Source organism: Canis lupus, chromosome 9 (genome assembly GCF_048164855.1).
Source record: "Canis lupus baileyi chromosome 9, mCanLup2.hap1, whole genome shotgun sequence".
NCBI classification, from domain to species: Eukaryota; Metazoa; Chordata; class Mammalia; order Carnivora; family Canidae; genus Canis; species Canis lupus.
In genome coordinates, this window is record NC_132846.1 from 15,336,594 (window position 1) to 15,363,112 (window position 26,519).

The window sequence follows — 26,519 nt, forward strand, 5'->3', positions numbered from 1 at the left end:
AACTAGAAAATTTTTTAAAATATTTATTCATGAGAGAGAGAGAGAGAGAGAGAGAGAGAGAGAGAGAGAGAGAGAGAGAAGCAGAGACATAGGCAGAGGGAGAAGCAGGCTCCTTGCAGGGAGCCTGATGCGGGACTCGATCCCAGACCCTTGGATCACACCCTGAGTTGAAGGCAGACACTCAACCTCTGAGTCACCCAGGCTTCCCTGGAACTAGAAATTATTTATTCTAAGTCTCTTGTACTTATTCCTTTCTGTCTTAATATTCTTTTTTAGGTGTTATTACTTCCCTCCTAGGTTGTAAACTCGAGGGCAGCAACTGCCTTACCTATATACTAGCTGCTTAGGGGAACATTAACTATATCAGTTAGTGAATAGACCACCCTATTCCACTGAATAGGCTGATACTCTATAATTGAAGTGATATAGTATTTAGCTATTTTTTATTTAGATTAGAATTAATCTGAAAAGCTACAACCTTTGTCAAAGTTAATTCAGGACCCATCTAAGTAGTACCGTACCATGCTTTAAAAATAACTTTCCTTGGGCAGCCCGGGTGGCTCAGGGGTTTAATGCCACGTTCAGCCCAGGGCCTGATCCTGGGGACCTGGGATCGAGTCCCACATCAGGCTCCCTGCATGGAGCCTGCTTCTCCCTCTGCCTGTGTCTCTGCCTCTTTCTCTCTCTCCTCTCTGCTGTGTTGCTCATAAATAAATAAAATCTTTAAAAAAAAAAACTTTCCTTTATATGTCATAGTTTCCATTTCAGTTTGGGAACAGGGTAGGGATGTATGTCTTGTCTTAATTAGACCAAACTGAATTGGACGTGACACTAATGTTTTAGTTTAGAAAAAAAGGCACAAGCAGTTGAAGTGGGGAACAGATACTGTTCCTTTTGGGCATTTATATTTCAATTATTCTTGATTATTTTAGGAAGAAGAAGAAGAAGAGGAAAACAGGATGCCTGAGGAAGCAGAAAGACAATATAAGCAGAATAAACTGCAGGCTGATCCCATTGTCCAGACAGATCAACCAGAAACAATGGTATCCAGTTCATTTGTGAATCTCAATTTTGAAATGGAGGGAGACTGTGAAGTAATTATGGAAAGCAAACAAAACCCAGTCTCTGTCCCACCATAGAATGACTATCAAACTTCAAATTCTAGGGTTTTTATAATACCAGGAACTTTCACATTCTTTATTCAGTGGGACTTAATACAGTTATTTATATTTTAAATTATTAAGTTATCTGGAAAGGGAAAAATGTTTCTTCATTCTTAGGCTCTATCTAGCAAAAGCCAGATCTGAAATTTGATTATTCGTACTATGCTTTTACTGTGTGTCAAATTAGTGCTTTGGTTTTAGAATGTTCTTTAAAAAAACTAAGGACATTGTAGAGCCCTAATTGCCAAAAATAAGAGTTAAATTATCAAGCTTGTCTGCTGTGTTTGTAAGAAAAAAATAGTTAAATTACTGATTAAGACTAATTGGAGCTGATTTTCCTAGTCTCCGATTAAAATGAGGATTTCCCCCCCTAGATTTCTCATGTTGTCTTACATTTATATATCTAACCATTAATTTCATACTAAGGATGGTTCACTGAGTGTATAATAAAAGGAGCAAGATAAAAGCACTTTGATTTTTCTTTCCTTGAGAATATTTCATGAAAAGGTAATTGAGTTTATAATAACACCAATTCTAAGATGGGTTTCCTTTTTTTGGGGGGTTTCCATTTTTTAATGGTTTCTTACCCTTTTTTTTCCAGCAGTTATTCAAATTAAATAACTAGCTTTGAACATGTTAAAAACACTAGTTATAGGATGTATTTATTAATGTATTTGTATTCAAGTGGTAACACCTAGTGATTATCCACATGGCATCCTGATTTTGTCATTCAGTGGACCCTGAATGCTTCTTGTGGGTCAGCAGTTGGGAGGGAAGTGGGTGGGGTGAGGGACAGATGAAGATTTGACCCTTCAGGGGCATACTGTTCAATACTGTACAAGGTCCAGGGTAGCATAGTAAGGTTTCCAATCATTCTCTTCTTTGAAGTAGCAACAGTAAAAGTGGACAGTTTACTTAACCCAGGTTTGGCCTCTAGAGCCCACTGTGCCATGAGCAAAGCTTACAAAAGTATAATATGAAACTAACTTTGAAAATATTCCTAAATATATGCTTATAATCTTGAGAGATCTGTATGACTTATGACTTTGATTTATAACTAAATGTGGGTAAGGAAGAATGTATGAAATATTTCAGAAATGCTGCTCTTAAAAGCCTAATCACAGATTTAGAGCTTTCAGAGATTAAAGGTTGTTCTAAACAACATTAAGCTGTCAGTCTTAAATATTTTTATATAAAATATGGCTTCAAAGAAACTTATAGGTACAGTGGACCTATTATGAAATCTATTATCAGTGAACATGAACATTTGGCTAAGTTCTTCAACTGAAATCTGAAGGATTTAGGAAACATAATTTTTCATTTGCAATCTTCAGTTACATGGATTTGTGGTACAGTAGTTCATGCATGGTATGTGATGGTAATTTTTTGGTCATGGCTATAAACTCTTTAGTACCTTTAAGGGATTAATCTTCAGATTATGTATTTATGTCACCATAAATAGTTTACCAGTAGCTCTAAAACATGCTAACCTGACCTCTTCCCTCTAATTTGTTTTTAACTTGAGATAGGATTTCCAACTCAGATATTTATTGGGTTATCCAGTGAAGGCATGCATATCTAAAGATCTGAATCCTTTCTCCCTAGATCTGAAAGTTTACCTAGAAACTTTTCTGATTATAGTAGAAGGAAGATTATGAAAATTTTGTTTCTTAAATTTCACTTTCTTTAATTGTCCCAACAGTGGCCAGTTTGTAATGTTTATATAGTTATTCACTGTGCCTTAAATTTTTATACTTTATTTATGCAAATTATAAAATTTCCCAGAAATGAATTAAATGGTTTTGTCTTATTTTTAAGCCTCTTTTACTTTTCCTTCCTTTTCGACCCTTTTTGTAATTACTATTCCCTCTGGATCACTGTTCATATTTTACCCTCTTCTAATCTTTCTTCTCATAAAAAAAATGAAACAGAAGAGTATAATTGAGAACCTTTACACTGAATTAACACATTCTCTAACAAAATTCCTTAACAAACTGGAGTTGAGTCTTATAAAATGTAACCCTAAAAAATAAATAAATAAAATAAATTTGAAGAAAATGTAATACTGGTACTGGTTAAAAAGCTAGACAGATTTTTTTTTTTTGTACCAGTGATTTTAATGTAAAATATTAACTTGAATATTTTTATTGAAACATCCTCCAAAAAGAAATATCATCTTTAAACACATCTAATCCAGAAGTGGCTTTATTCTTACAAATGGGAAGTTTATAATCTATGATACAGATAATACTTTAGAAGACTCAAGGTTAAATGACCACATATAAACTATCCTTCAAGTATTTAAATTCTTAATGTCTAATGTCAGAAATATCCCATGAAAACTTCCTTTATTTCTAAAGATCATACACATTTGAATGGATTCTACCTTTTTGCCATATTTGAGCTAAATGGACCAAGAACTTACTACCTCCTAAAACAATATTTGGTCCTATTGCTTCCAAACTACCACAAGCAAAATTCCAATAACCAGAACATTTGCTGTGTTCTATAGGCATATGGAGTGTTTTATTTAAGCTGTTTCTAAGAATTGTGCTTAAAAGGTTTTACATGGAACATTCAAGCTTATCTTAATGAACAGTCTAGTCTTTGAGAGATCATGTATCATCAAGGTCTGTAGAGTTTTCATTGTCATTTGCAACAAGAGCTTCTCTGTTCTCGTAAGTCCAGAAGCCATTCAGATCAATTAGAATGGTGGTGACTGTGTCTCCTTGATTACTGTTGATTAAATCCTGAAGAGAGATTTTCAAAGGATCCTTTGGTTTAACCATGTCAAAGATTTCATCCTGCAAGAGAGAAAAAAAAAAAAAAAACACAATGAAATCTGTTATCAGGCAGCCCAGGTGGCTCAGCGGTTTAGTGCCGCCTTCAGCCCAGGGCCTGATCCTAGGGACCCGGGATCGACCCCACATCAGGCTTCCTGCATGGAGCCTGCTTCTCCCTCTGCCTGTGACTCTGCCTCTCTCTCTCTGTGTGTTTCTCATGAATAAATAAATAAAATCTTAAAAAAAAAAATCTGGTATCTGACCCACTAAATTTCTACCATATAGTAATGTGAAATTCAACGCTGGCACTTGAGTTTATGTAAAATTTTTTTTGTAGTTTTTTTTCCTGCTAATTCATACACAGGCAGTCTCCTTTTCTCTATGTACAATCACAATTTTATTGGAGGATTCCTTAGGTATTTAATAGCTATCCCTCATCTAAAAAAAGAAACAATGAACTATTGGGACTTCAAGATAAGAAGCGTTTGCACAGCAAAAGAAAAAGTCAACAAAACTGAAAGACAGCCTACAGAATGGGAGAAGATATTTGCAAATGACCTGTCAGATAAAGGGCTAGTATCCAAAATATATAAAGAACTTATTAAACTCAACAGCAAAGAAACCAACAATCCAATCATGAAATGGGCAAAAGACATGAACAGAAATCTCACAGAGGAAGACATAGACATGGCCAACAAGCACATGAGAAACTGCTCTGCCTGCATCACTGGCCATCAGGGAAATACAAATCAAAACCACAATGAGATACCACCTCACACCAGTGAGAATGGAGAAAATTAACAAGACAGGAAACAACAAATGTTGGAGAGGATGTGGATAAAGGGGGAACCCTCTTGCACTGTTGGTGGGAATGTGAACTGGTACAGCCACTCTGGAAAACTGTGTGGAGGTTCCTCAAAGAGTTAAAAATAGATCTGCCCTATGACCCTGCAATTGCACTGCTGGGGATTTACCCCAAAGATACAGATGCAGTGAAACGCCGGGACACCTGCACCCCGATGTTTATAGCAGCAATGTCCACAGTAGCCAAACTGTGGAAGGAGCCTTGGTGTCCATCGAAAGATGAATGGATAAAGAAGATGTGGTCTATGTATACGATGGGATATTACTCAGCCATTAGAAATGACAAATACCCACCATTTGCTTCAATGTGGATGGAACTGGAGGGTATTATGCTGAGTGAAGTAAGTCAATCGGAGAAGGACAAACATATGGTCTCATTCATTTGGGGAATATAAAAAATAGTGAAAGGGAATAAAAGGGAAAGGAGAAAAAATGAGTGGGAAATATCAGAAAGGGAGACAGAATATGAGAGACTCCTAACTCTGGGAAACAAACAAGGGGTGGTGGAAAGGGAGGTGGGTGGGGGTGACTGGGCACTGAGGGGGGCACTTGATGGGATGAGCACTGGGTGTTATGCTATATGTTGGCAAATTGAACTCCAATAAAAAAAAAATTAAAAAAAAAAAAACTGAGGTTCAGAGTTGAATCCAAGCTAGCATAGCTAATTAGTGGCAAAACTAATGCACTGTTCTTTGAATATGTGTTAAGTATCTTAAAACTTTTTTATTGTCTTCTAATTGGTGGTAAAACAAGGTCTTGCTTCCAAAGCCAAGACCGTGACAAAGCTTCATTTCCAATATAGATGTCAACCTTTTATACTCTGGATCTAAAATGGGTGGTTGGTGGGGGAGGTTCAGTTTTAAAGAATTAATCATCCAGAATGACCATGAAATTATGCTAAAATTTACTGGAACGGATGGAAAAACTTCTCTACTTTGAGGTATACTGTAGGAGTATTTATAAGGAATTCGGTATATGTTTTCTAATCTTTTTGTGGTAAAATTACTCAGGATTTAGTAGCATTTAAGGAGGCAAATTATATTTTAAAAAGAACAATTTGGGGTGCCTGGGTGGCTTAGTCAGTTGGGCATCTGACTCTTGATTTCGGCTCAGGTCATGGTCTAAGTGTCATAAGACCAAGCTCTGCACTGAGCACAGAGTTTACTTGTCACTCTCCCTTCCCCTGCTTGTGTACTTTCTCTCAAAAAATAAGTAAAATCTTAAAAAAAAAAAAAAAAAAAAAAGATTAAAACAATTAGGTAAATTAAAGGTACAAGCTTTTAGTCTTGTATGTTTATGAAACTTCCTTTTCAAGCTTAGAGGCAATTTAAAATTACTAGTTCTTAGGTTGCCTATTGCATAGCTTCAGATTTGTCTCATTTATATTAAACCATAACAGCCCTTTATCTTACACTTATTTAAAATTAGATGGGTTATTTTATTACATTATTTAACCTAAATCTGTACTGGATACTGTATGTTTTTCACAGCTAGAAGTCTGACTATTAAAATGAAGTATTAGCATGTGTTTCAAATAGTGGTAGTTTTCATATTGTAGGATTGGTATCTCCTTAATAAATAGCAAGCAAGCAAGCAAGACCTTTGAAGTAAATTTAAAAAGTACCCAAACCTAAATACAGCTGACCCTTGCAAACACAGGTCTGAAATGCATGGGTCCAATAAAACATGGATATTTTTGATAAATACAGTATACTGTAAATGCATTTTCTTATAATTTTCTTTCTCAAGCTCTATTTTTAAGAATATAGTATATAAAACATATATAAAATGTGTTGTTAACTATGTTACTGTTTATTTGAGGCTTCCAGTCAACAGCAAGCTATGAGTAACTAGTTTTTGGGAAGTTCTACATGGATTTTCAACAGCATGTGGGTGGTGGTTGCCCCTAATTCTCATGTTGTTTTAAGGGTCAAGTGTAGTTACCAAGATAAAAATGAATTTTACACTGGAATAGGCTGTCAAAGGATGCAGGCTCTACTGATTCTCTTCATTTAAAATCAAAATGAATGAATGCTTCCAATGAAAAATAGTCTGACAATGCTAAAATTATAAACTATACAAATCATTAGTCCAAGTGTGGTCAGCGTTTCTAATGATTTGAATATAGATTCAGAACAAGTAACAGCAAATACTTGATTTGGTTTAGTACTTCATATTCTAGGTTTCTTTCTTACAAAATTTCATTTAATATACATGATTCTATGGTATTGTGTATGTTATTTTTTAAAAGATTTATTTAGAGAGAGTGTGTGTGCATGTGCACATGAAAGGGAAGGGGGGAGCAGATAGAGCCTGATGCAGGCTCAATCCCAGGACCCCAAGATCATGACCTGAGCCATATCAACTGGTGCCCAAACTGGTAGGTATTATGTAAGAAAAGGTAGGGGGTGCCTGGCTGACTCAGTCGGTAGAGCATGCGGTGCCTGATCTTAGGATCGGGAGAGTCCAAAAGCCCCACCCTGGGTGTAGAGCTTAATACTTAAAAGGTAACCTTGACATCTTGAAATGAAACAGGATCTTGTCCATGGATTTTCATTAGTTCCTGTATGGCCTGTATGGGTAAAAATAAGTCTGTAAATAAAAAAATAGAACACAGCCCCCTTCCTGTCCCATGTCCCCTTTCTAGTCCCACTTCCTTTCCTATCAGACCACAAGCCTTATCACTTTGACCACTCTTGCTAATGTTCCCAGCTTCCTTGACCTTGCTTCACATCCAGTTAGCAAAACTTAAACAAAGATCAGTGTGACCATCAACCTTTCTAGATCTTTATCTTGCTATTAAGAATTCCAGAAAAAAGTATACAAGACCGCAGATTATTGCTACTATATAGGAATGGTCTCCACCCCAGATGGGTCTTTACATGGCCTAGCAATTATTTTGTTATGCCCAATTCTTGCATTTTCCAGGAATGTTGTTCATACCTTCACCATTCTTTAAGATACCCAATCTGCCACCTCTGCCTCCCACCCTATACTTTGCCTTGTAGTTGACAGAAAAAGAAGTGGAGGTAAGCCTCCCTCAGACTCTCTTTTATAACCTTTAACAAAAACAACAACAACAAAAAAACACGACACCCCCCTCACCTACCCCTCCCCCCACCAAACAACCCACTAACAGAAGAAACTACTGTGATCCAGTTGGACTAATAAGTATTTTAGGCAAGAGTCATTCACTAGAAAATGTGAAGCTTAAAATTCTTGGTAAATAGTCAAATATGTTGCAGATGCAGCTACTCTGTATGTGGTGCCACTGATATCATTGTGTGCATAGGGAATCTCTTTGAAGTAGGTGAGAATCTGAGTATATACTCACAGCTACTAGTGTAGTAGACCTAGAGATAGGATCTAGAGTGCATGAGCTGGGCCAGCCTTTATCACTGGGATACTGATGTATAAACATTCTATGAACAGCTTATGACTGCAGGACTCAGCACCAGTAAGTCCTTACCTTAATCCATACAATCAGGCCTAAATACTTTGATAAAATAAATTCATGTATAAAATATTTTGAAAACAAAATTTAATATTCTAAGATACTGTAAAGAAATCCTTATATGAGAGGATTGAGTAATTTCCAAAATATATTTGTTTTTTCTAAAACTGAATTTTCATTTAATAGGTCTGCCTAAAGTGGGACATCCATATGATGAGTTGGTATTCTGAGACTGGCCACCGATTGAATTTTTAAAAAATGTATCCTAATACTGTGATTGTAATTTATCCTAATGTTTGTAGTCATTACTACCTAGGAAATCATTTTGGAAGTTTACGGAATTTAACATGAAACTATGAATTTTATATACTATGAAACACAGAAACCAAATAGTTATTTTTAAAATATCCCAAATTTTAATTTAAAAAAATTTTTAAGGTTTTATTTATTTATTTAACAGAAAGAGAGAGTACGTGCGTGCTAGCCAGAGAGCACAAGCAGGGGAAGAGCAGAGGGAGAGGAGGAGCAGGCTCTCCACTGAGCAGGGAGTCCAATGTGGGGCTCAATGCCAGGACCCTGAGATCATGACTTGAGCCGTAGGTAGACGCTTAACCAACTGAACCACTCAGGCACCCCTAAAGCATCCCAGATTTTTAAATGGAAAAGGAAAAGCCTCTGGGGAAAAATGTTTCATGACAAAGATGTGAAAATGTCATTTTTATTGTTTAAAAAAAGCCATTTCTCCCTACTGTTGTGTTAACCATATAAAAATCAGTCTTCTAAAAATTAGCTATAGAAATAAGATGAGAGAGTGAAATACTACCGTATAAAACTATGCCACCAGAGAAGTCACCAGATTTAGGAAATGATTTATCTTAAAAGGGCAGACATTCCTACTTTTATACTTTGTGTATCTGAATGCTTATCAGATAAGATACAGTAAAATTTCCTTCAAGACTCATCATGTTATTCACAAAATAAGCACTTTAGCAAATCTGTTTTCATGCTGAAATGCAGCATGCAATAATTTTAAAATTATTACAATAAGTAATTTTTATTTTGTAGCACAGCATTTAATAGTACTACCAAAGTCTGCAAAACCTCTACCTTTTCTGAACTGTTTAATTGAAGCTTCTGAAGGATTTTATATACTAGTTTTGATCACAAAAGCACACTTTCTCATGTATGTCTCAGTCTCCAATGGCCAGTGCCCAACACATATTTTACACTTTTGTGTTCTACAACTAATCAAATCAACTTTTAGTCTATTTATATGTTTTAAAAATAGAAAAAAAAAAGACTTGATTTTCTTCCAAAATCTGCTAGTAAATTGGGGTGCCTATGGGGCTTAGTCAGTTAATTAAGTGTCTGACTCTCGATTTCAGCTCAGGTCTCAATCTCAGGGTTAGGAGTTCAAGCCCCATGTTGGACTCCATGCTGGGCATGCATGGAGCCTCTTAAAAAAATATTAATAATAAAATCTGTTACTAAACCTTTTTATTAAATTTAAACATCACAAGTTGGATAAAATTGCTACTAAGTAGATAAATAAAAAATGTAAGATATCTTAAGGAACAATGACTCATTTACAGAAATGAGACTTACCCTAAAGAAGTAATTAAGTGAAAAGACATTCAGATATCCTTTGTTCTCAATATCAAGTAATTTGAAAATATACTGCAGAGCTGCAGGTTCTTTTCGATTTTCTAACGCAAGAACAAAGTCCAGGTAGGTCTTATAATCCTATAAAGAAAAGAATAGCCTTCTTTGGAATTAACTTTTCAAGTGAATAATGATTTGAAGCTGTATTACAATCAAAGATGGCAATTTTTAAAATATGAAATGAGATACTCATTTGTATACTTAATATTGGTTTCTAAAAATTCTACATAGCAGTTAATCTATACAGGACAGTTCTGGGGATACATTTTCTTATGAGAGAGTTGCTGTCTTAAGGAGTAACTTAATTATGCCTTTGAAATGGACAAGACAGCGACTAAGCTATTATATAATGCCACTAAATTAGTATCTTCATTTCAGTGTGGTCAGTTTGGGGGAAAAAAAGTTCATCTGGAATGAAGAGAATATTTAAATAGTTATTTTGAAATTTATTTAAACATTTTAAAATCAGATGATTTCCAGTAAGAAGCCATCTTAAGACTACCCAACCAATACTCTACAGTGAACTGAAACTTTTCTCACCCAAAAAAAGGCAAAACACAAATGAAAGCTAGAAAGACATGAAGAGAATAGCAAGTTTTCTCTACAAAAATGGGATACTGGGGATCCCTGGGTGGCGCAGCGGTTTGGCGCCTGCCTTTGGCCCAGGGCGCGATCCTGGAGACCCGGGATCGAATCCCACGTCAGGCTCCCGGTGCATGGAGCCTGCTTCTCCCTCTGCCTGTGTCTCTGCCTCTCTCTCTCTCTCTCTGTGTGACTGTCATAAATAAATAAATAAATAAATATTTAAAAAAAAATGGGATACTCAGATGACTTTTTTTGCATAGTGAAAAGAACACTGGAGATTCCACTAAGAAAAAATTTTATATTCTTGTATTTTTTTAGGCTAACATTAAGAATTCCTTTTTGCATAAATTGCAGTATAAAGAGCTAAAGAGATAAAGGCTCATCATGGTCTAGGTCCATCCAAAGTTGTAGCTGTACAGTTGTGACTGTATTCGCCAGAAGTCATTAGCATACTACAAGTTCCTCATTGTTGACTATAGACAGCTATAGGAGTCACAAAGCAGAATTTCTGCACCTGTTCCCTCTTTTCCTATACTGCTGGCTAAAAATGGTGTTCTTTAGAAAATGGCTGTTCAAACCAAGTGATAAAACATAAAACCCCAATTCTTTTCTGACAATATGACCATTTCTTACATATCACTGGTTTGGCAATTTATCACATCTTTTTTTTTTAATATTTTATTTATTCATGAGAGAGAGAGAGAGGTAGAGGTAGAGGTAGAGGTAGAGACAGTCAGAGGGGGGGAAGCAGGCTTCATGCAGGGAGCCTGACTCGGAACTTGATCTCCTAGATCAGGCCCTGGGCTGAAGGCGGAGGTAAACTGCTGAGCCACCCAGGCTGCCTAATTTATCACATCTTTAACACGTTTTTAATAACAAGGATGGTGATTTTAAAATGCTATTTAGAATTTCCTTAACTATAGTAGCATTGTTGTGATAAAAGGACAGGTGCATGTTAATCAGCAGCTGCTAATATAACCACTTTCAGAAAGTAATACAACCTGATTCTTAGATTTAAATCACAGCATCTGTGGTCAGATAGTGTACCTATCCTGAAAACAGTCGAGGATTTGCCAACTTCAGATTTCACACACACCCCTCTTCCCCCCACAATCCATACTTCTTAGAGGAGGTGGGCAGGGGAGATGGGCTAAATGAGTGATGGGCATTAAGAAGAGTACTTGTTGGGATGAGCCCTGGGTTACAGTTGTATTAAGTGATGAATCATTAAGTTCTATACCTGAAACTAATATTATATGTTAACTAACTGGAATTTAAATAAAACTTGAAAAATAAATAAATAAATAAATAAATAAAACTTGAAACATTAAAAAAAGAGATACACTGATAATGAAATGAACAAAATATACAAATTTTATATTTGTCCTGAGACTATGTTTTTAAGTAAATTTACCTTAAGATCAAGGACTCCAAAACTCACAATTTGATTAGTTCAGGCTTTTAAAGATACTGGTATAAAAAAACGCTGATATAAAAAAGATACTGGTATAAAATCACATCAAGAAAAAAGTTTGTGGAAACTGTGGGAGCCTAAATTTTTAAAACTTAGCAGAGATTTAAACTACTACCATTTCTCCATCATAAGTGAGACACTCCTGGAAAACGCGATCTAAGAAGACGTTGGTCATGGTTGCTGTTCCATAGCGGGAGAGTTCTTCTTTACTGAGCATACCATTGTGATCCTTATCAAGATTCAAATACTGGCCTTGGGAAGAAAAATGGTAAAAAGATATTTATGACCAAAATAAAATTCTAATTAGAGGACAAATGAATAAATACAAAAAGTTCTTTTTATTGGTTAATACTTTGGTTTTCAAACTATATTAGGGTAGTGCCCTAAGATCAGTTATCCCTGTACTCTCTATCACAACACCCCTTAAGCTTTGCAAAGCCATGACCTTTGGGGCTATTTCCATCATTATTTGTTTTCAGTTTGCAACCTTTTAGTACTTTCCTAGGTTTCAAAATTAAACAGGAGTCAATAAAAAGCACTGAAATGCTGGCTCTTGAGAGATGAAGGATGCCAAGATGAGTCAGAAGGCCACCCAACATAAGAATGTAGCACTCTAATAAAATTAAAGGAAAAAGGAAACAATCCTTAGAATACCTGCCACTGTGGACACTGATAGCAGTGGCATTTTATCACAATGCAAGATAATTACATTCTGTATGTTCTATTAAAGAGTAAGAAAATGACAAGTAAATTTTAGTAATCTAAAATATTAGCTCTTGGGCAGCCCTGGTGGCTTAGTGGTTTAGCGCCGCCTTCAGCCCAGGGTGTGATCCTGGAGTCCCGGGATCGAGTCCCATGTCGGGCTCCCTGCATGGAGCCTGCTTCTCCCTTCTCCTGTCTCTCTCTCTCTCTCTGTCTCTCATGAATAAATAAAATAATAAAATAAAATAAAATATTAGCTCTTAAGGTAATTAGAATACTTTCATCCTAAGGTAAACTAGCTTATGTATAAAACTGTCCTTTGAATACTAATTAACTGAGGAATGGATCATTCAAATTTTAGAATTATGACAGGAACCATACCATATACCCTTAGGGCAGAAGGTGCAGAAAACCAATTAGTTTCTTGACTCTCCTTGGACAGTTCCTCATCCCTTAACTAAATAAACACAGAGATATAATTAGAAGACAGTAACTGTCAAGTAATATAATTAAGTATTTAAAAAACAGACTTACCTCCAATAAATCATCTAGGAAGCTGCATGCTAAAATATCTTGAATTTTAATCTTCCCTTTAAAGAAAAAACACAATTTTAAAAAAAGAGGAAAATTTTATAAAGGTACTATTTTAGAAGAGTAATCACACAATTGACATCTTAAGCCTTCATATTTTTTATCGAGAACAAGTCTCCAGTATATTACATATCAGGGATAACAAATCATATCAGAATAACTGGCTGCTTAGAACTGAAAGGATCCATTGGTTATCCAGTTCGTACATTACTTTAGAGATGAAGAAACTAAGAGGTTAGGTGACATGGCTGGTTCTAGTTGGTGCAAGTAAATCATAAAAGATCTTTACATATTAAAGACGATGTGTTAGAAAAATGACATTTTCAAGACTTTTCTCTAGTTATTGAGATTTAAATAATATCTTTTTAATATCTAAGAATTTCTTTTACCTGTTCTCAGAGGGTCTAAAAAGAAGAAGAACTTCCTAACTGCTGTACAAACATAAAAGGAGTAAAAAGACTTTTCCAGCCCATCTAATTGTGGCAAGGTAGGGATAAGTTCCAGTATGTAGTTTTCTAAGTCCTGAAAGAACAAAACAAATCAAGACATTAAAGTGTTAACTGTCTGATCTTGTTTCTTCATTAGATACTCGAATGTTGGATTTCAATCCTAAAAAGTTTCCAGTTATTAATAGTATATTAATGATAAAATCTAACTATTGTTAGTGGTAAAAACTAATATTATGTTTTACCAATTTGCTTTTTATTTCAATTTTAACATTTTTGAATGAGCAATACATTTTACATAATTCCAAATTCAAAAGGAACAAAAAAGGGGTGCCTGGGTGGCTCAGGTCGTGATCCCAGGGTTCTGGGATTGAGGCCATTATTTGGCTCCCTACTCAACAGGGAGCCTACTTCTCCCTCTTCCTCTGCCGCTCCCCCTGCTTGTGCTGTCAAATAAATAAATAAAATCTTTAAAAAAAAAAAAGGACTTCTTTTTTAAAAATAGCTATGTATTATTTCACTGTTTAGATGTACTATAATCCATTTAACTACTCTCCTATTGATGGACATTTAGGTTCTTTCTAATCTTTTGCAATTTTAAAAATAATATTATAAGGGCACCAAGATAATTTTTTATTCATAGATGTTATGAGAGAATATGGATATAATTTTTGTAAGTGATATTGCTAAATCAAAGAATGTGCCTGTTTATAATTCTGACAGGCATTGGCAAACTTCCCACCTCCCCCAAAAAGGCCACCTCCATTTTATACTCCCACCAGCAATGTGAAGGCTAAACCGACAGTTCCCAAATTGTTCCCCAGGAATGCTTCAGTAAACTCATAGGGGTGCAGCAGGATATTTAAAAAACAGTGACATCTGCCAGAGAGTACACAATATATGTTGCCATGAGCTAGAGCTATGAGCTCAAAGTAGTTCACATTTTCTTTTTTTTTTTTTTTTTTTTATAAATTTTTATTTATTTATGATAGTTACAGAGAGAGAGAGAGAGAGAGGCAGAGACACAGGCAGAGGGAGAAGCAGGCTCCATGCACCAGGAGCCCGACGCGGGACTCGATCCCGGGTCTCCAGGATCGCGCCCTGGGCCAAAGGCAGGCGCCAAACCGCTGCGCCACCCAGGGATCCCGTAGTTCACATTTTCAACACTAATGGAGATATATGCTTTTTTTTTTTTAAGATTTATTTATTCATTCAGAGAGAGTGAAGAGAGAGGCAGAGACACAGGCAGAGGGAGAAGCAGGCTCCATGCAGAAAGCCCGATGTGGGACTCGATCCTGGGTCTCCAGGATCACACCCCGGGCTGCAGGCGGCGCTAAACCGCTGCGCCACTGGGGCTGCCCGAGATATATGCTTTTTGATGACATCAATCTTTGCAAAGCTAGGTTCTTGATGGTTTTGTGACAAAGCAAGTACTACACAAACGTGTGGAACAGGAAGGGAGGATGACTATTCAATCTAACTGCCAGGTTTGACTGGCCATACAGTGTGCCCCCTGGGCACAGATTCCATTAGTATTTGTAATTTAAGAATGAAGCAAAAATATTACTTACTTTCAACTTCTGTGTATTTTTCTTCAAATGGCTAATATAGTAATAATCCTAATGAATATTTACTAAATTGTTTAGAACTAACAAATGGAACTTTTAGGTATTTCTTTTGACTTAGAGCCACTATGCAAAAATTACCGAGATACTAAGGGCCCCATGAATTGAGAGTTTGGGAAATCATGGCCTATTTTATATTCCCTTATTAAGCATTATCAAACTTTCTTTGTCAGCCTGAAAAATTCCTGGCCCTAACATTTATAACACTTATGAGTAACCAATAGTTTTCCTCTGTTTCTTCAATGCTTTTTAATCCTGTTAAAACATTACATTCTTTTTTTTTCTCCTTTGAAAAGCTGTTTTTAAAAGTTGGAGGAAAAATCTAAAAAGGAATTTTTGTGGTCAATATATTTTTTTTGTGGTCAATATACATTTTAAAAGATTTTTAGTAACACATTATTTGTAAAAACAAACAAAAGCAGAGAAACAAAAACTAATAATCACCTGTAATCCCAACAGGCAGTGATAACTACTGTTAAAATTTTGGTGTCTATTGTAGTTACTAAAGTAGGCAAATACTTACAGATTCCCGAAGGTACCCTTGTCCAGCAACATCATATAAACTGAGTCCTATTCTCGTCTGATGAAGCCAAACTGATAATAAAGAAGACGCAATTTTAAGATCTGTCCTTTACCATAAAAGGAGATAAATAGCTAGATTAGTGGGACAAACTAATAACTCTACAAACATACTTCTTCACACACGTTACTTATTCAGTAACCCCAAAGTTATTTGTAACAAAATAGACCAGAGGATTAATGGCAGATATCAATAATTCTACGCTGCCTAAAGTGACAATAAAATTGATGCCCCTGAAAATATTCTTTACCCACTAAACTTGGTGTTCCACCAGAAAGGGACAGTGAATGTAATGTTATGCCTATAAATAAAGGTGCATTTATTCTTACTCTACTGAGGTTAATTACTCTGACCAAAAATTAAAGATGGTACACATTAAGACTTCACAGATCACTATGGAACTTATAGGAATCATAACTCCAGGTTGTTTAATAAAAGCTCCTTGAATCTGATGCTACAATTCTGAGTTTGGAACTATCCTCTCAGGCAACTCAACCTGTAATACAGCTGACCCTTGAACAATACAGGTTTGAACTGTGTGGGTCAACTTATACACGTCCTCCCCCCTCCCATAAGTACAGTATGGTACTGTAAATATATTTTTTCTTCCTTATGAGTTTGTTTGTTTGTTTCTTCCTTCCTTTCTTTTTCTTTTTAAGTAATCTCAACATTCTATGTGGGGCTCAAACTCCGAGCCCCGAGATCAAGAGTTGCATGCTACATTGACTGAGTCAGCCAGGTGCTCCACCTCACAATTTTAATAACTTTCTTTTCTCTTGCTTACTTAATTGTAAGAATATAGTATATAATATGTATAACATATAAAACATGTGTTAATCAACTGTTTATGTTATTCGTAAGACTTCCAGTCAACAACAGGTTATTAAGAGTTTTGGGGGAGTCAAAACTTATACTCAGATTTTCTACTGCACAGGATGTCAGTGTCCCAACCCCTTCAAAGGTCAACTGTATATTGGTAAAATAGAATTACTAGCCAATTACATTAAAACTCTTCAGTTTTTGATATATAGCTCTTAGCTAGTATATTTAGGATACATGTTTTGGTTTTGTAATAATGGTTTAGAATAATGAACCCAAATTTATAGTAGAAAATCTCAGCTCTAGTAAGTTCTAGGACAATCAAAATAATAATAATAAAAAAATCTGGGTCAAAAGATAAATTCTACTATTCAGGGGCTCAGTCAGTTAAGTATCCAACTCCTCATTCTGACTCAGGTTATGATCTCTGGGTTGTGATATCCTTCTGGGCATGGAGCCTGCTTGGGATTCTCCCTCTGTTCCAATACCTCTCCCCATGCTGGGTCATGTGTGCTCTCTCTCAAAAAAAAAAAAAAAAAAAAAAAATTCTGCTATTTATTCAAACTTACTAAGAGAGTTGTTTCACATAAAAGGAATACTGTAAAAGCATGTACCAAAACTTCCTTGATTCCCAGATTAGAGTTTAAACACAATAAAAATGAAATCACCTTTTCTCATGACATAATTGAAGAACTGCATGATAGAAATTCTTCCATAAGAGTCTGTATGAAGAAGTTTAGCAAAGACTTTTGCTGTGAAAAACTGCCTAAGGAAAGGAAATAAAGATTAGTCTGCCAACATAACATAAAAATGACTTCTATACTGAATTAGCAAACAAGAACATGAATTCAAACAATTAAAAATCAAAATGGGGGACGCCCGGGTGGCTCAGCGGTTGAGCGTCTACCTTTGGCTCAGGGCGAGATCCCAGTCTGGGGATCGAGTCCCACACCGGGCTCCCTATGAGGAGCCTGCTTCTCCCTCTGCCTATGTCTCTTCCTCTCTCTCTCTCTGTCTCTCACGAATAAATAAATAAAATTTAAAAAAAAATCAAAATGAAAAAATTCAAAGTGAGAACCACAGTTCAAAACTTAAAACATTAAGTCATACATTAAGTCATACATCTTCGAATTTTATCATCTAAAGAGCAAAAGGTTAAAAAAATCCAAAAAAGAATAAAAGCATATACTGTTGTGTAATATAAAAACATACTATATTATAAGCTATTGTTTCTTTTCATAACTTCATACCAATGTAATTTTCTTGACTAATTTTATTAAATTTCACTTATAACTCAAATGGACTCAAATTGTCAACACTGTTGACTTATATTTTCATTGACATTTATTTCATGCATTTAGAATGCTTAACATAACATACCCCTTTGTTAATTATACTATTCTTACTTGCATTTTGGTCCAGCTTTTTCACCAACCTTCAAGAAATTTTCATAATTAATCATTGCTTCCTCTCCAATCATAGGTGGTGTCTGGTGCTTATCCAGCAAAAACCATAAGTTCTTAGGAGAATTGCAAAAATGAAGATGTTACAGTTAACAAAACAAAATTTAACATTCGTAAAATGTGTTATTTCCATTAAAATGATAATATTAAATCTCTGCTATCAGACTAAGATGAATCTCATTCCCTATTATCCTTTTGATTACTAATAACATAATACAAATGGCAGGTGTTTATTGAATGACTAAAGTTTTCACATATGGTACCTTTTTAATCCATATATCTATTTGATGCAGATAAATACTGTTATCCATGTAACAGAAGAGAATGGAAGCACAGAAATGTTAAGTCCATTGCCCAAGATCACAGAGCATGGCTAGGATGTGAACCCCTGAAGTTTGAGCCTAGAGTGGTGGTTCTCGACTTTGGCACCTAGGGACTTAACAAAACAAAACAAAACAAAACAAAACAAAACACAGTATCTTTAGGAGATGGTGCACAGGCAAGCTCTGTAGATGATTTTGGTAGGAATCATTGCACAAGGGCCGGTGCATTCACCCACTCTCCAGTAGTGGCTCCATTAAGACATCCTGAGATCCTCTATGACTTTAGTACAAATAAAGAAATGGCTAACCTCCAAAGCAATCTTTAATCCTATTCTTACCTGTAATTCTTCATTATCTAACAGTTCTCTGCTTTTCCTTTGTAGAAAGACAGCTCTGGATTCCTCTCTTAATTTTTGTAGTAAGACTTCATCTTCGGCTGGCAGCTAAAAATACACTAGAGTTAATTTCTACACTTAAATTCTATACTATTATTGGATCATGTAAAATATATTCTGCCTCATAAAATAACTATATATTGCACTGCCTCAAATTACTTTTCGTATATCAGTTTTGCTTAACTTCAGGTTATCATTCATTTAAAAAGTTCATTTAACTAAAAGAAATCCACAGAGAATTCAATGATCAGCAAGGCCAGATCCCTGCCTGGAAAGAGCCCAAGTTTCACCTTACATTCTTAGAGTACTCTTTTCACTATAACCTTAGACTGACATGGAATTAAGTTAGGACTAACTGAAGATAGATGGTCTTTGCAAATATGGCTTTGAGCTTGAATGACCTTACTTCTTGGAGACAGTCAAGCCAGGGTCTATTATGTTCACCTCCTAGGCAGAGGGTCTGCCCACTGGAGTGATTTCTGTAAACAGGGCTTTAAAATGACTCATTCCAGCTTGACTTCAAATTGCTTCAAGGATTTATTTCTTCTTAGTCTATAGCTCTGTCCTATTAAATGTGACTAGCCACAGTCCAAATTGGTTCTTTCATTTCCAAAACCTAAGAAGCCATCCCTCCCATCAAAAGGAATGGAAAAGAGGAAGCATTAGGAGGTAAGGCTGGAGCTGAGACTGTGATGGTGCTCTGGTGCCTAGTCAACGAGCTAATCAGCCAAGGAGAGACGTGGTAACCAAAGATGGTAGGTGGTTTCTCCAAAGCAGTGGGAAGACAGAAGAAGAAACAGAAAGAACATCCCATAAATCCACCTCTACAGCCAGGAAATCGTGGGATCTGGAAGAGGTCACAAAGAGAAGGAAGAGACGGAAGTGGGGAAAAGGTTGGTACTGGAAGTACAGGAAAGTTGTACAGAAGTACAACTTCTGTACAGAAGTACAGAAATGTCAAGTTGTCAGTCATGTCAACATCTAAGGGCTGTTTCTGGGTTAGTAAGATACTATTTCATAATCCTGATTAAATGAGATCATGAATATAAAGTGCTCTGGAGTACACTGGCACTCAATAAATGTCAATTCCCTTCCTGCTCCCCCAAACTATTAAAAAATTTCAGTTGTTTAGTTGACTTTATAAGAAAATGTGAAACGCATAAAGCAGAAGTACATATGATATGATTCCATTGTTGTTAAATACACACATGCACAGAAGTATGGAGAAGGATTCATTTAGAAATATTTATATCTTTGTGCAATGTTATGGGAAAGTATCAGCTGTTTTTTCTCTTTTCCATGAAAACGTGGATTAGTCATATAATTCTTTTTTTCTTTTAAAGATTTTATTTTTAAGTAATCTCTACACCCAACATGGGCTTGAACTCACAACCCCAAGATCAAGTCACATGTCCTACCGACCTGGGGGCAGCTGGGTGCCCCTGGTCCTGTAATTCTTAAAAGACTGGGAAACGGTATTACAGAAAAGTTTCCAATAAAAATGGTTCATTTGGAAAAGGTTGGTACTTGAAGAAGTAAGTTATAACTATTTAGATAATTCACTTATATCAATACATTGCTCCTAAATGCAAGTAAAACAATGGTTACTTTCTTTGTAAATAATGTTATAATTGAGTTTAGAAGGTAACAAGTTTAAGAGACACTCCTCTAAAATTCCACAGTTAACTTTCCATTCTGGTCACATTTTACATAATACTAAATAGGTCTTATTCTTTTCAGTAGTCTTCAATTTCAGGTTTATGTAAGTAACTTTCTTAAGGTCTTCATGTTCTCTTTTTTTCAAAGACTTCTTTATGGTTTAATTAAAGGAAATATAATTAAGTGTAACTCTTCAAGTTTTCCATTTTAATCTATTTTTCAGTTTAAACTTCAGCAAAATGTATTACACCTTAGAACATGGGTAAAAGACAAAGTTAAAATGGTGATCAGCCAAGTAAACCTGTCTTTTGAAAAGCCTGACACAAAATCCAACAGAATACCTACTACTAATATCTTAAGAAAAATCAGGAAGGAAAGGCCTCTAACTCAAAGGGGGCCAAGTAACAACTTTGTGTTCTTACACTGATTTATATCACAACTTGAGATTTTACCAATTTCAAAACGATAAGATCAACTACAATGAAATATATAAAATTTAAATTATAATCCTCTATTTATTTATATAAAAAGATTCTGATCCCATTTTAAAAGTTACATTTCAGTTATAAACTCTGTGAGACATTTGCTTAGATACCACTTACCCTATAATAAAACCGGGGAATGGTCTTATAGAATTCATTTGTGTTTTTTCTATCTCCTTTCCATTCTGAGTAGTATTTGGTAAACAAATCCATTTCTTCATCTTTTAATTCTTGTTCACTTTTTTTTCCTGGTAACAAAACAAGTTAAAGGGGGAAAAGCATTTTTAAAATCATTATTTTTATTTAGCTTTTTATAGAGAGCAGGGAGGAAGAAAAGCAAAGAGAGAACCTTAAGCAGTCTCCACACCCAGTGCGGAGCCCAATGTGGGCTCCATCTCAAGACCCTGAGATCATGACCTGAACTGAAATCAGGAGTTGGACACCCAACTAAGTGAGCCACCCAGGCGTCCCTTAAAATCAGTATTTTTTTACTATCATGTAATTAAGGTGCAAAAAAGACGTTCAAAATTGTCTTTATACACTGAACATCTATCTTTAAACACCAAGAATCACAAACCTCCCCTGCATCTTCAACCACATCTTAGTTGCTCCCTCCACTTCTTTTTATCTCTATACTTGTCTCTTCCTCAAGTCACTACCTCTCTTACAGACCTCTGGCACATTCATGAATATTCCATCAAAATACTACTAAGTACCTACTATGTATAGAACACTCCTAGGTACTGGGGCTAGCGTGACGAGAAAACAGACATAGGCCTTGACCTCATGAAGTTTCAGCCTTGCAATCACTGTTCCTCTACCTTCCATCTGAAGCATACACCTCAGGATGCTCTTACCCTCCAGCTGGCCTGCTGCTGGCCTACAGCTGTCTCATTTAGTCAGTCCAGTGCACTGGCACACAGTGTTCTTCACCTCAAGGTCCTGCACTCGTCAAGAAAGGATAAACATTTGTGAATAACTGATACCTCAACTCTGAAGAGGGGTCACCTCTGTCACTTGGTTCCATGGCAAGACCACAGGTCTTATCTGCTCCTAAATATACTGAACTTAAATAAAATCTTTTTTTTTTTTTAAGATTTTATTTATTCATGAGAGACACACAGAAAGAGAGAGGCAGAGACCCAGGCAGAGGGAGAAGCAGGCTCCCTGCAGGGAGCCTGACGTGGGACTTGATCCCGGGTCTCCAGGATCAGGCCCTGGGCTGAAGGGGGCGCTAAACCACTGACCCACCCAGGCTGTCCTGAACTTAAATAAAATCTTAAACTCAAATATACTCAGATAATTCTTTTCCCTGGCAATTCAAAACTTGTCATAATAGCTGCACTTCAGCCTCATTGCAATCTTCAATTCTATGACCTATTTTCTTAATAGTTTATTTTCCACTTCCTGGTCTCACTTCCTTCCAACATGCTTATAGCTGTTGCCCTAAACCTCTATTATGCCCACATTTCTGCCACAGTGCCATGTTAATTTTTAACCTTAGGCTGCACTGTTGATTCATTTTCTGGCCATTCCCTTTTTGTTAATCTTTCTTCCTCATTTCAACTTTTGTAGTTTGACTTCTAAGTCCCAAATATATGTCACTACCCCAAACATTGCTTTTTTTTTTTTTTTAATTATTTTTAAAGATTTTATTCACAAGAGACACAGAGAGAGGCAGGCAGAGGGAGAAGCAGGCTCCCTGCGGGGAGCCTGCTGTGGGACTTAATCTCAGGACCCCAGGATCATGACCTGAGCCAAAGGCAGATGCTCAACCACTGAGCCACCCAGGTGCCCCTAGACATTGCTCTTGAACTCTAAACTCATACATTCAAAACAAAAATATTTTCATCCTCACACTCCAACACATCTAACATACATTGCTCACCTTACTACTCTTCTTCTAATTTCGTATTTCTATCCCCAGTTAATTGTATTTATCCAGTCACCCAAGCCCAAATCCCAAGAGCAGTTTTCATGATTTCACTCTTTTCCATCCAACATATTCTAGGGACACACATGTATATGCATGAGTGGATGTGTGCACGTGTCCATACTTACATACAGCTTTCAACAGTGTCAGGGAAAGCCTCACTGAGATGTAGTGGGGCAAAAAAACCGAAGAAGGTAAGGAAGCAGGTGATCCAGGTAAATGGAGAAGTGCATACGTACCAGGCAAGGAAATAGCCAGTGCCAGGATCCTAAGATAGGAGTGTGCCTGGTGTATCCAAGGAAGAAGAAGGCAGCCAGTGTGGCTACAGCAGAATGAGACAGAAGAAAGAGTAGATGAGGGAAGGCAGATAACAGGAGTAAACGTCACTAAGTCATTATAAAGACAGTGGCTTAAAAAAATAAATAAATAAATAAAAAATAAAGACAGTGGCTTTTATTCTGGTGAGGGAGAGAGCAACCAGAAGCAATTTGAAGGCTAAGGCAGTGATCCAGGTGACAGATGGTGGTGGCCTGGACCAGGGTGACTGCAATGAAGTGGTTTGGGAGTAAATACTCTGGTTATATTTTCTTTTAAGTCTCAGGATTTGCAGACACACAGGATGTGGGTATCAGAGAAAAAGAGCAGTTGAGATCTCCAAAGGTTTTGACCTGAGCATATGGGGAAAGCTATGTGTGAGCAAGTTAAAAAGGAGAGCAGGAGTTCAGTTTTGGACAAGTTAAGATTAAGATACCTATTAGAACCAAGTGGCCATGTCAAGTAGGCAATTACGATATATGAATCTGGCATTTGGAAAACAGACAAAAATTTAGGAGACAAAAATAAATATACGGTATTTAAAGCTGTAAGAATGGCTAATTTCACCATGAAGGTGAGTGTAGATAGCTCTTGGGCACTTCAATGCTAAGCTGTTGGGGAGAAGAAAACACAAAGACTGAGAAGAGATGGCTGGCTGGTGGGGTAGGAAGAAAACTAAAGGAGTTAAGTCTCCCAGAAACCAAGAGAGGAAAGGATGTTTAGGAGGAGAGTGAATTACTCAATCCCTGGCAGGGACTGCTGGCTGGTCAAGTAAAGTGAGGACTAAACACCGACCACTGGAACAACAATGGAGATCACTGATGATCCTGACAAAAACAGCACAGATTTAAGCAACAATCCTTTTAACAAAGCATTGGTGTAAGGCGGGGAGCAGGGAAATGAGGCAGAGCTAGAGGCCGAAATAAAGACAAGAAAGTTTCTTTAAGGTGAGAGAAATACCACCATATTCATACACTAACAGGGCTGACTGGGGAAGAAAAATTGATGCAGGAGAGAGGGGACAACTGTAGGAGTATATCTTCAAGTAGGCAAAAAGAGGATCTAGCATACCAATGAAGGAAAAGCCTTAAATACACATTGTACAACCTAAATGATTTACTTACTATTTTATCTCTCCCAACACCAAAGCTTAAGTTCCACAAGGACTTTTGTCTGTTTTGTTTACTGCTATAGCCTAAAAAAGTGCTTGGCATATAACAGGCACAAACATGCTGAGGATTTAAGAGTGAAGAAGAGGAGAGAGTACAAATACACGTGACTTTTTGGATAAGTTTTCCTATAAGGAGTGCAGAAAAATGCAGCAAAAACTGGAGATGTGAAATGAAATGATTTTTTTTTTACATGGAATTATTATAGTTTGTCAGAGCTGATGGAAATGATCCAGTACAGGAGGAAGATTTGATGATACATAAAAGATAACAGTGAAGTCACTGGATAAAAGAAAGGGAACAGTATCTAGTGTTGGAGTGGAGGAATTGTCTCAAACAGGAGTGTGGAAAAGGCAGAGTTTACAGGCATCTATGGTGGTGAAAGGGCTGACAGAAATGGTTACGTGGAACAGGTGAGGGTTTTCTTTGCTTCGACTTTCTCAAATACATACACAAGTTCATCAACTGAAAACAAGGAGCAGGTAGGACATACCGAAGAACTGGAGGTCTGGAAGATGAGAACTGCCTCAGAGTAGAGGAGAATGAATAGGGAAATGTGGAATATGTGTCAATAAAGAAGTGAAACACTTATCTGGTTAGTGGACATGAATTCAAAGTGAGGCAATTTTCCATGGTTCCGTTTTTCTCCAGCCACTTTTGGCTGTCCCAAGGGCACGTGTGGAATGAGAAAGATAGTTTTAACCCGGCTGGTTAACAAGCCAGTGTGAAGGAGAAGGAAAAGAATAAGGAAAAATAAATTATGGAATCTAAAATGGGTAAGGGAAGTGAAAAAAAAGTGTGAGAGTAAAAAGGCGTAAGACCAATGGATTATAGGTTGTAGTAGGATTGAAGAGTTGTTGGAAGCAGGCTTCTCAATTATTCCTCAAAAGCCGAAGTCAAAGCCACGTGAGCGAGTGGTATGAGAGCTCTTCTTCATTCCGGAATCCTTCTCCCGGTAAGGCTGGGTCAAACCTCTCCGTGCCCCTTAGCCACGTCCCATCTGCCTTTGTCAAGGGAGCTTTCACAGAAGCGTAAAGTGGGGCTCCCAGTAGCTTCTCCTCCCGGATCTCCCTCAGGAGTTTACGGCCGGCCTATCTCCCAGAGCAGCCCCTCTCAAACTCACTGTTTGTACGGGTGTTGGGCATCGCTAACCGCCGGCGAAGAATCTCTTTCCAGTCCATGGCTGACTCCCGCGCAGCAGCTCCTGCATTTGCTGTTTACTAACCGCTCCACCCCCTACTAGCTCAGACAGCAATCACTGCCCAGCCCCGTAAAGGTCAGGAACGCTCAACCGCCATCTTGGACATGGGCGGAAGTCGGCTACGAGGCAAGAACCGGTGACAGCCACTGCCGAGAATACGGCCATCACGTTACCCGCAGGGAAAGCCGACTTGAAACAGATGGAAAAAAATGATCTTCTATGAGGCAGGGCCAAACTTCACCAAATCCAATTTTAAAGGTGCAAGATAAGGAAACCCGCGTTTTATTTCTCTAACTTGGGACGTTGGCGCGTGTGTACCACGTGACTCAGAAGTCCTTTGGTGTTTCCGGCCGGATGGAAGAGACTTCTTGCTTCACAATATATTTTCTTTTTCTTTCTTTCTTTCTTTTTTTTTTTTTTTTTTGCAGTTTATTTATTTATTTTATTGGAGTTCAATTTGCCAACATATAGCATATCACCCAGTGCTCATCCCGTCAAGTGCCCTCCTCAGTGACAATTTATTTTCCTTGCTCATTGCGGATCCCTAGAAGTCCTAAAGTTTCCTTGTACGTAGTAGACGTCTTCAACAGCCCTTTCTGTCAAAACCTTCAAAATTGTCTTTTCTTTTTTCTTTTTTTTTTTTTTTTTAAATCGCCATCCGGCCCGGCGGAGCGCCTGCGTGTGGTTCAGCCACTCCCCGGTCGCCGGAGCCCTCGCTGTGCATTGTGGACGCGGTAGTCCCGCGGGGCTTATGGTTGCTTTAAACGTGAGCGCTGAGGTGAGTTGTTGAATGGAGTGAACTTCGTTTGTGATCTGTCCCTACACGGCCGG

General features: G+C 37.0%; 3 protein-coding genes across 6 annotated transcripts in view; 2 read left to right on the plus strand and 1 right to left on the minus strand.

Annotated features, from left to right (window-relative positions):
* The window catches only part of LOC140639820 (signal recognition particle subunit SRP54), a 60,993-nt gene extending 59,361 nt beyond the window's left edge, over positions 1–1,632 (plus strand). For both annotated transcript variants that reach the window (XM_072838253.1, XM_072838252.1), the window contains one exon: positions 933–1,632. In XM_072838253.1, the coding sequence (XP_072694354.1) occupies positions 933–1,139 (207 nt within the window). In that variant the 3' untranslated portion in view covers positions 1,140–1,632. The remainder of the gene's footprint in view (positions 1–932) is intronic.
* A 2,026-nt stretch (positions 1,633–3,658) lies between these two features.
* On the minus strand, positions 3,659–26,039 carry PPP2R3C (protein phosphatase 2 regulatory subunit B''gamma). 2 transcript variants are annotated; one of them, XM_072838254.1, is made up of 13 exons: positions 25,611–26,028; positions 21,191–21,318; positions 18,873–18,977; positions 18,155–18,267; positions 17,417–17,514; positions 15,873–15,943; positions 13,668–13,800; positions 13,222–13,277; positions 13,069–13,144; positions 12,101–12,237; positions 9,870–10,007; positions 7,323–7,382; positions 3,659–3,967 (listed from the first exon to the last, which is right to left on the minus strand). In XM_072838254.1, the coding sequence occupies exons 1-13, from the start codon at positions 25,666–25,668 to the stop codon at positions 3,779–3,781; spliced, it is 1,362 nt and encodes a 453-aa protein (XP_072694355.1). In that variant the 5' UTR covers positions 25,669–26,028; the 3' UTR covers positions 3,659–3,778. The 2 variants fall into 2 exon arrangements, with proteins under 2 accessions (XP_072694355.1, XP_072694356.1); XM_072838255.1 differs by lacking the exon at positions 9,870–10,007 and having other exon boundaries at positions 25,611–26,039.
* PRORP (protein only RNase P catalytic subunit) overlaps positions 25,551–26,519 on the plus strand; it is a 121,413-nt gene continuing 120,444 nt past the window's right edge. The window contains exon 1 of one of the 2 annotated variants that reach the window (XM_072838246.1): positions 25,551–26,466. The gene's annotated coding sequence lies outside the window, so the exon portion shown is untranslated. The remainder of the gene's footprint in view (positions 26,467–26,519) is intronic. The other variant, XM_072838247.1, reaches the window with a different exon arrangement.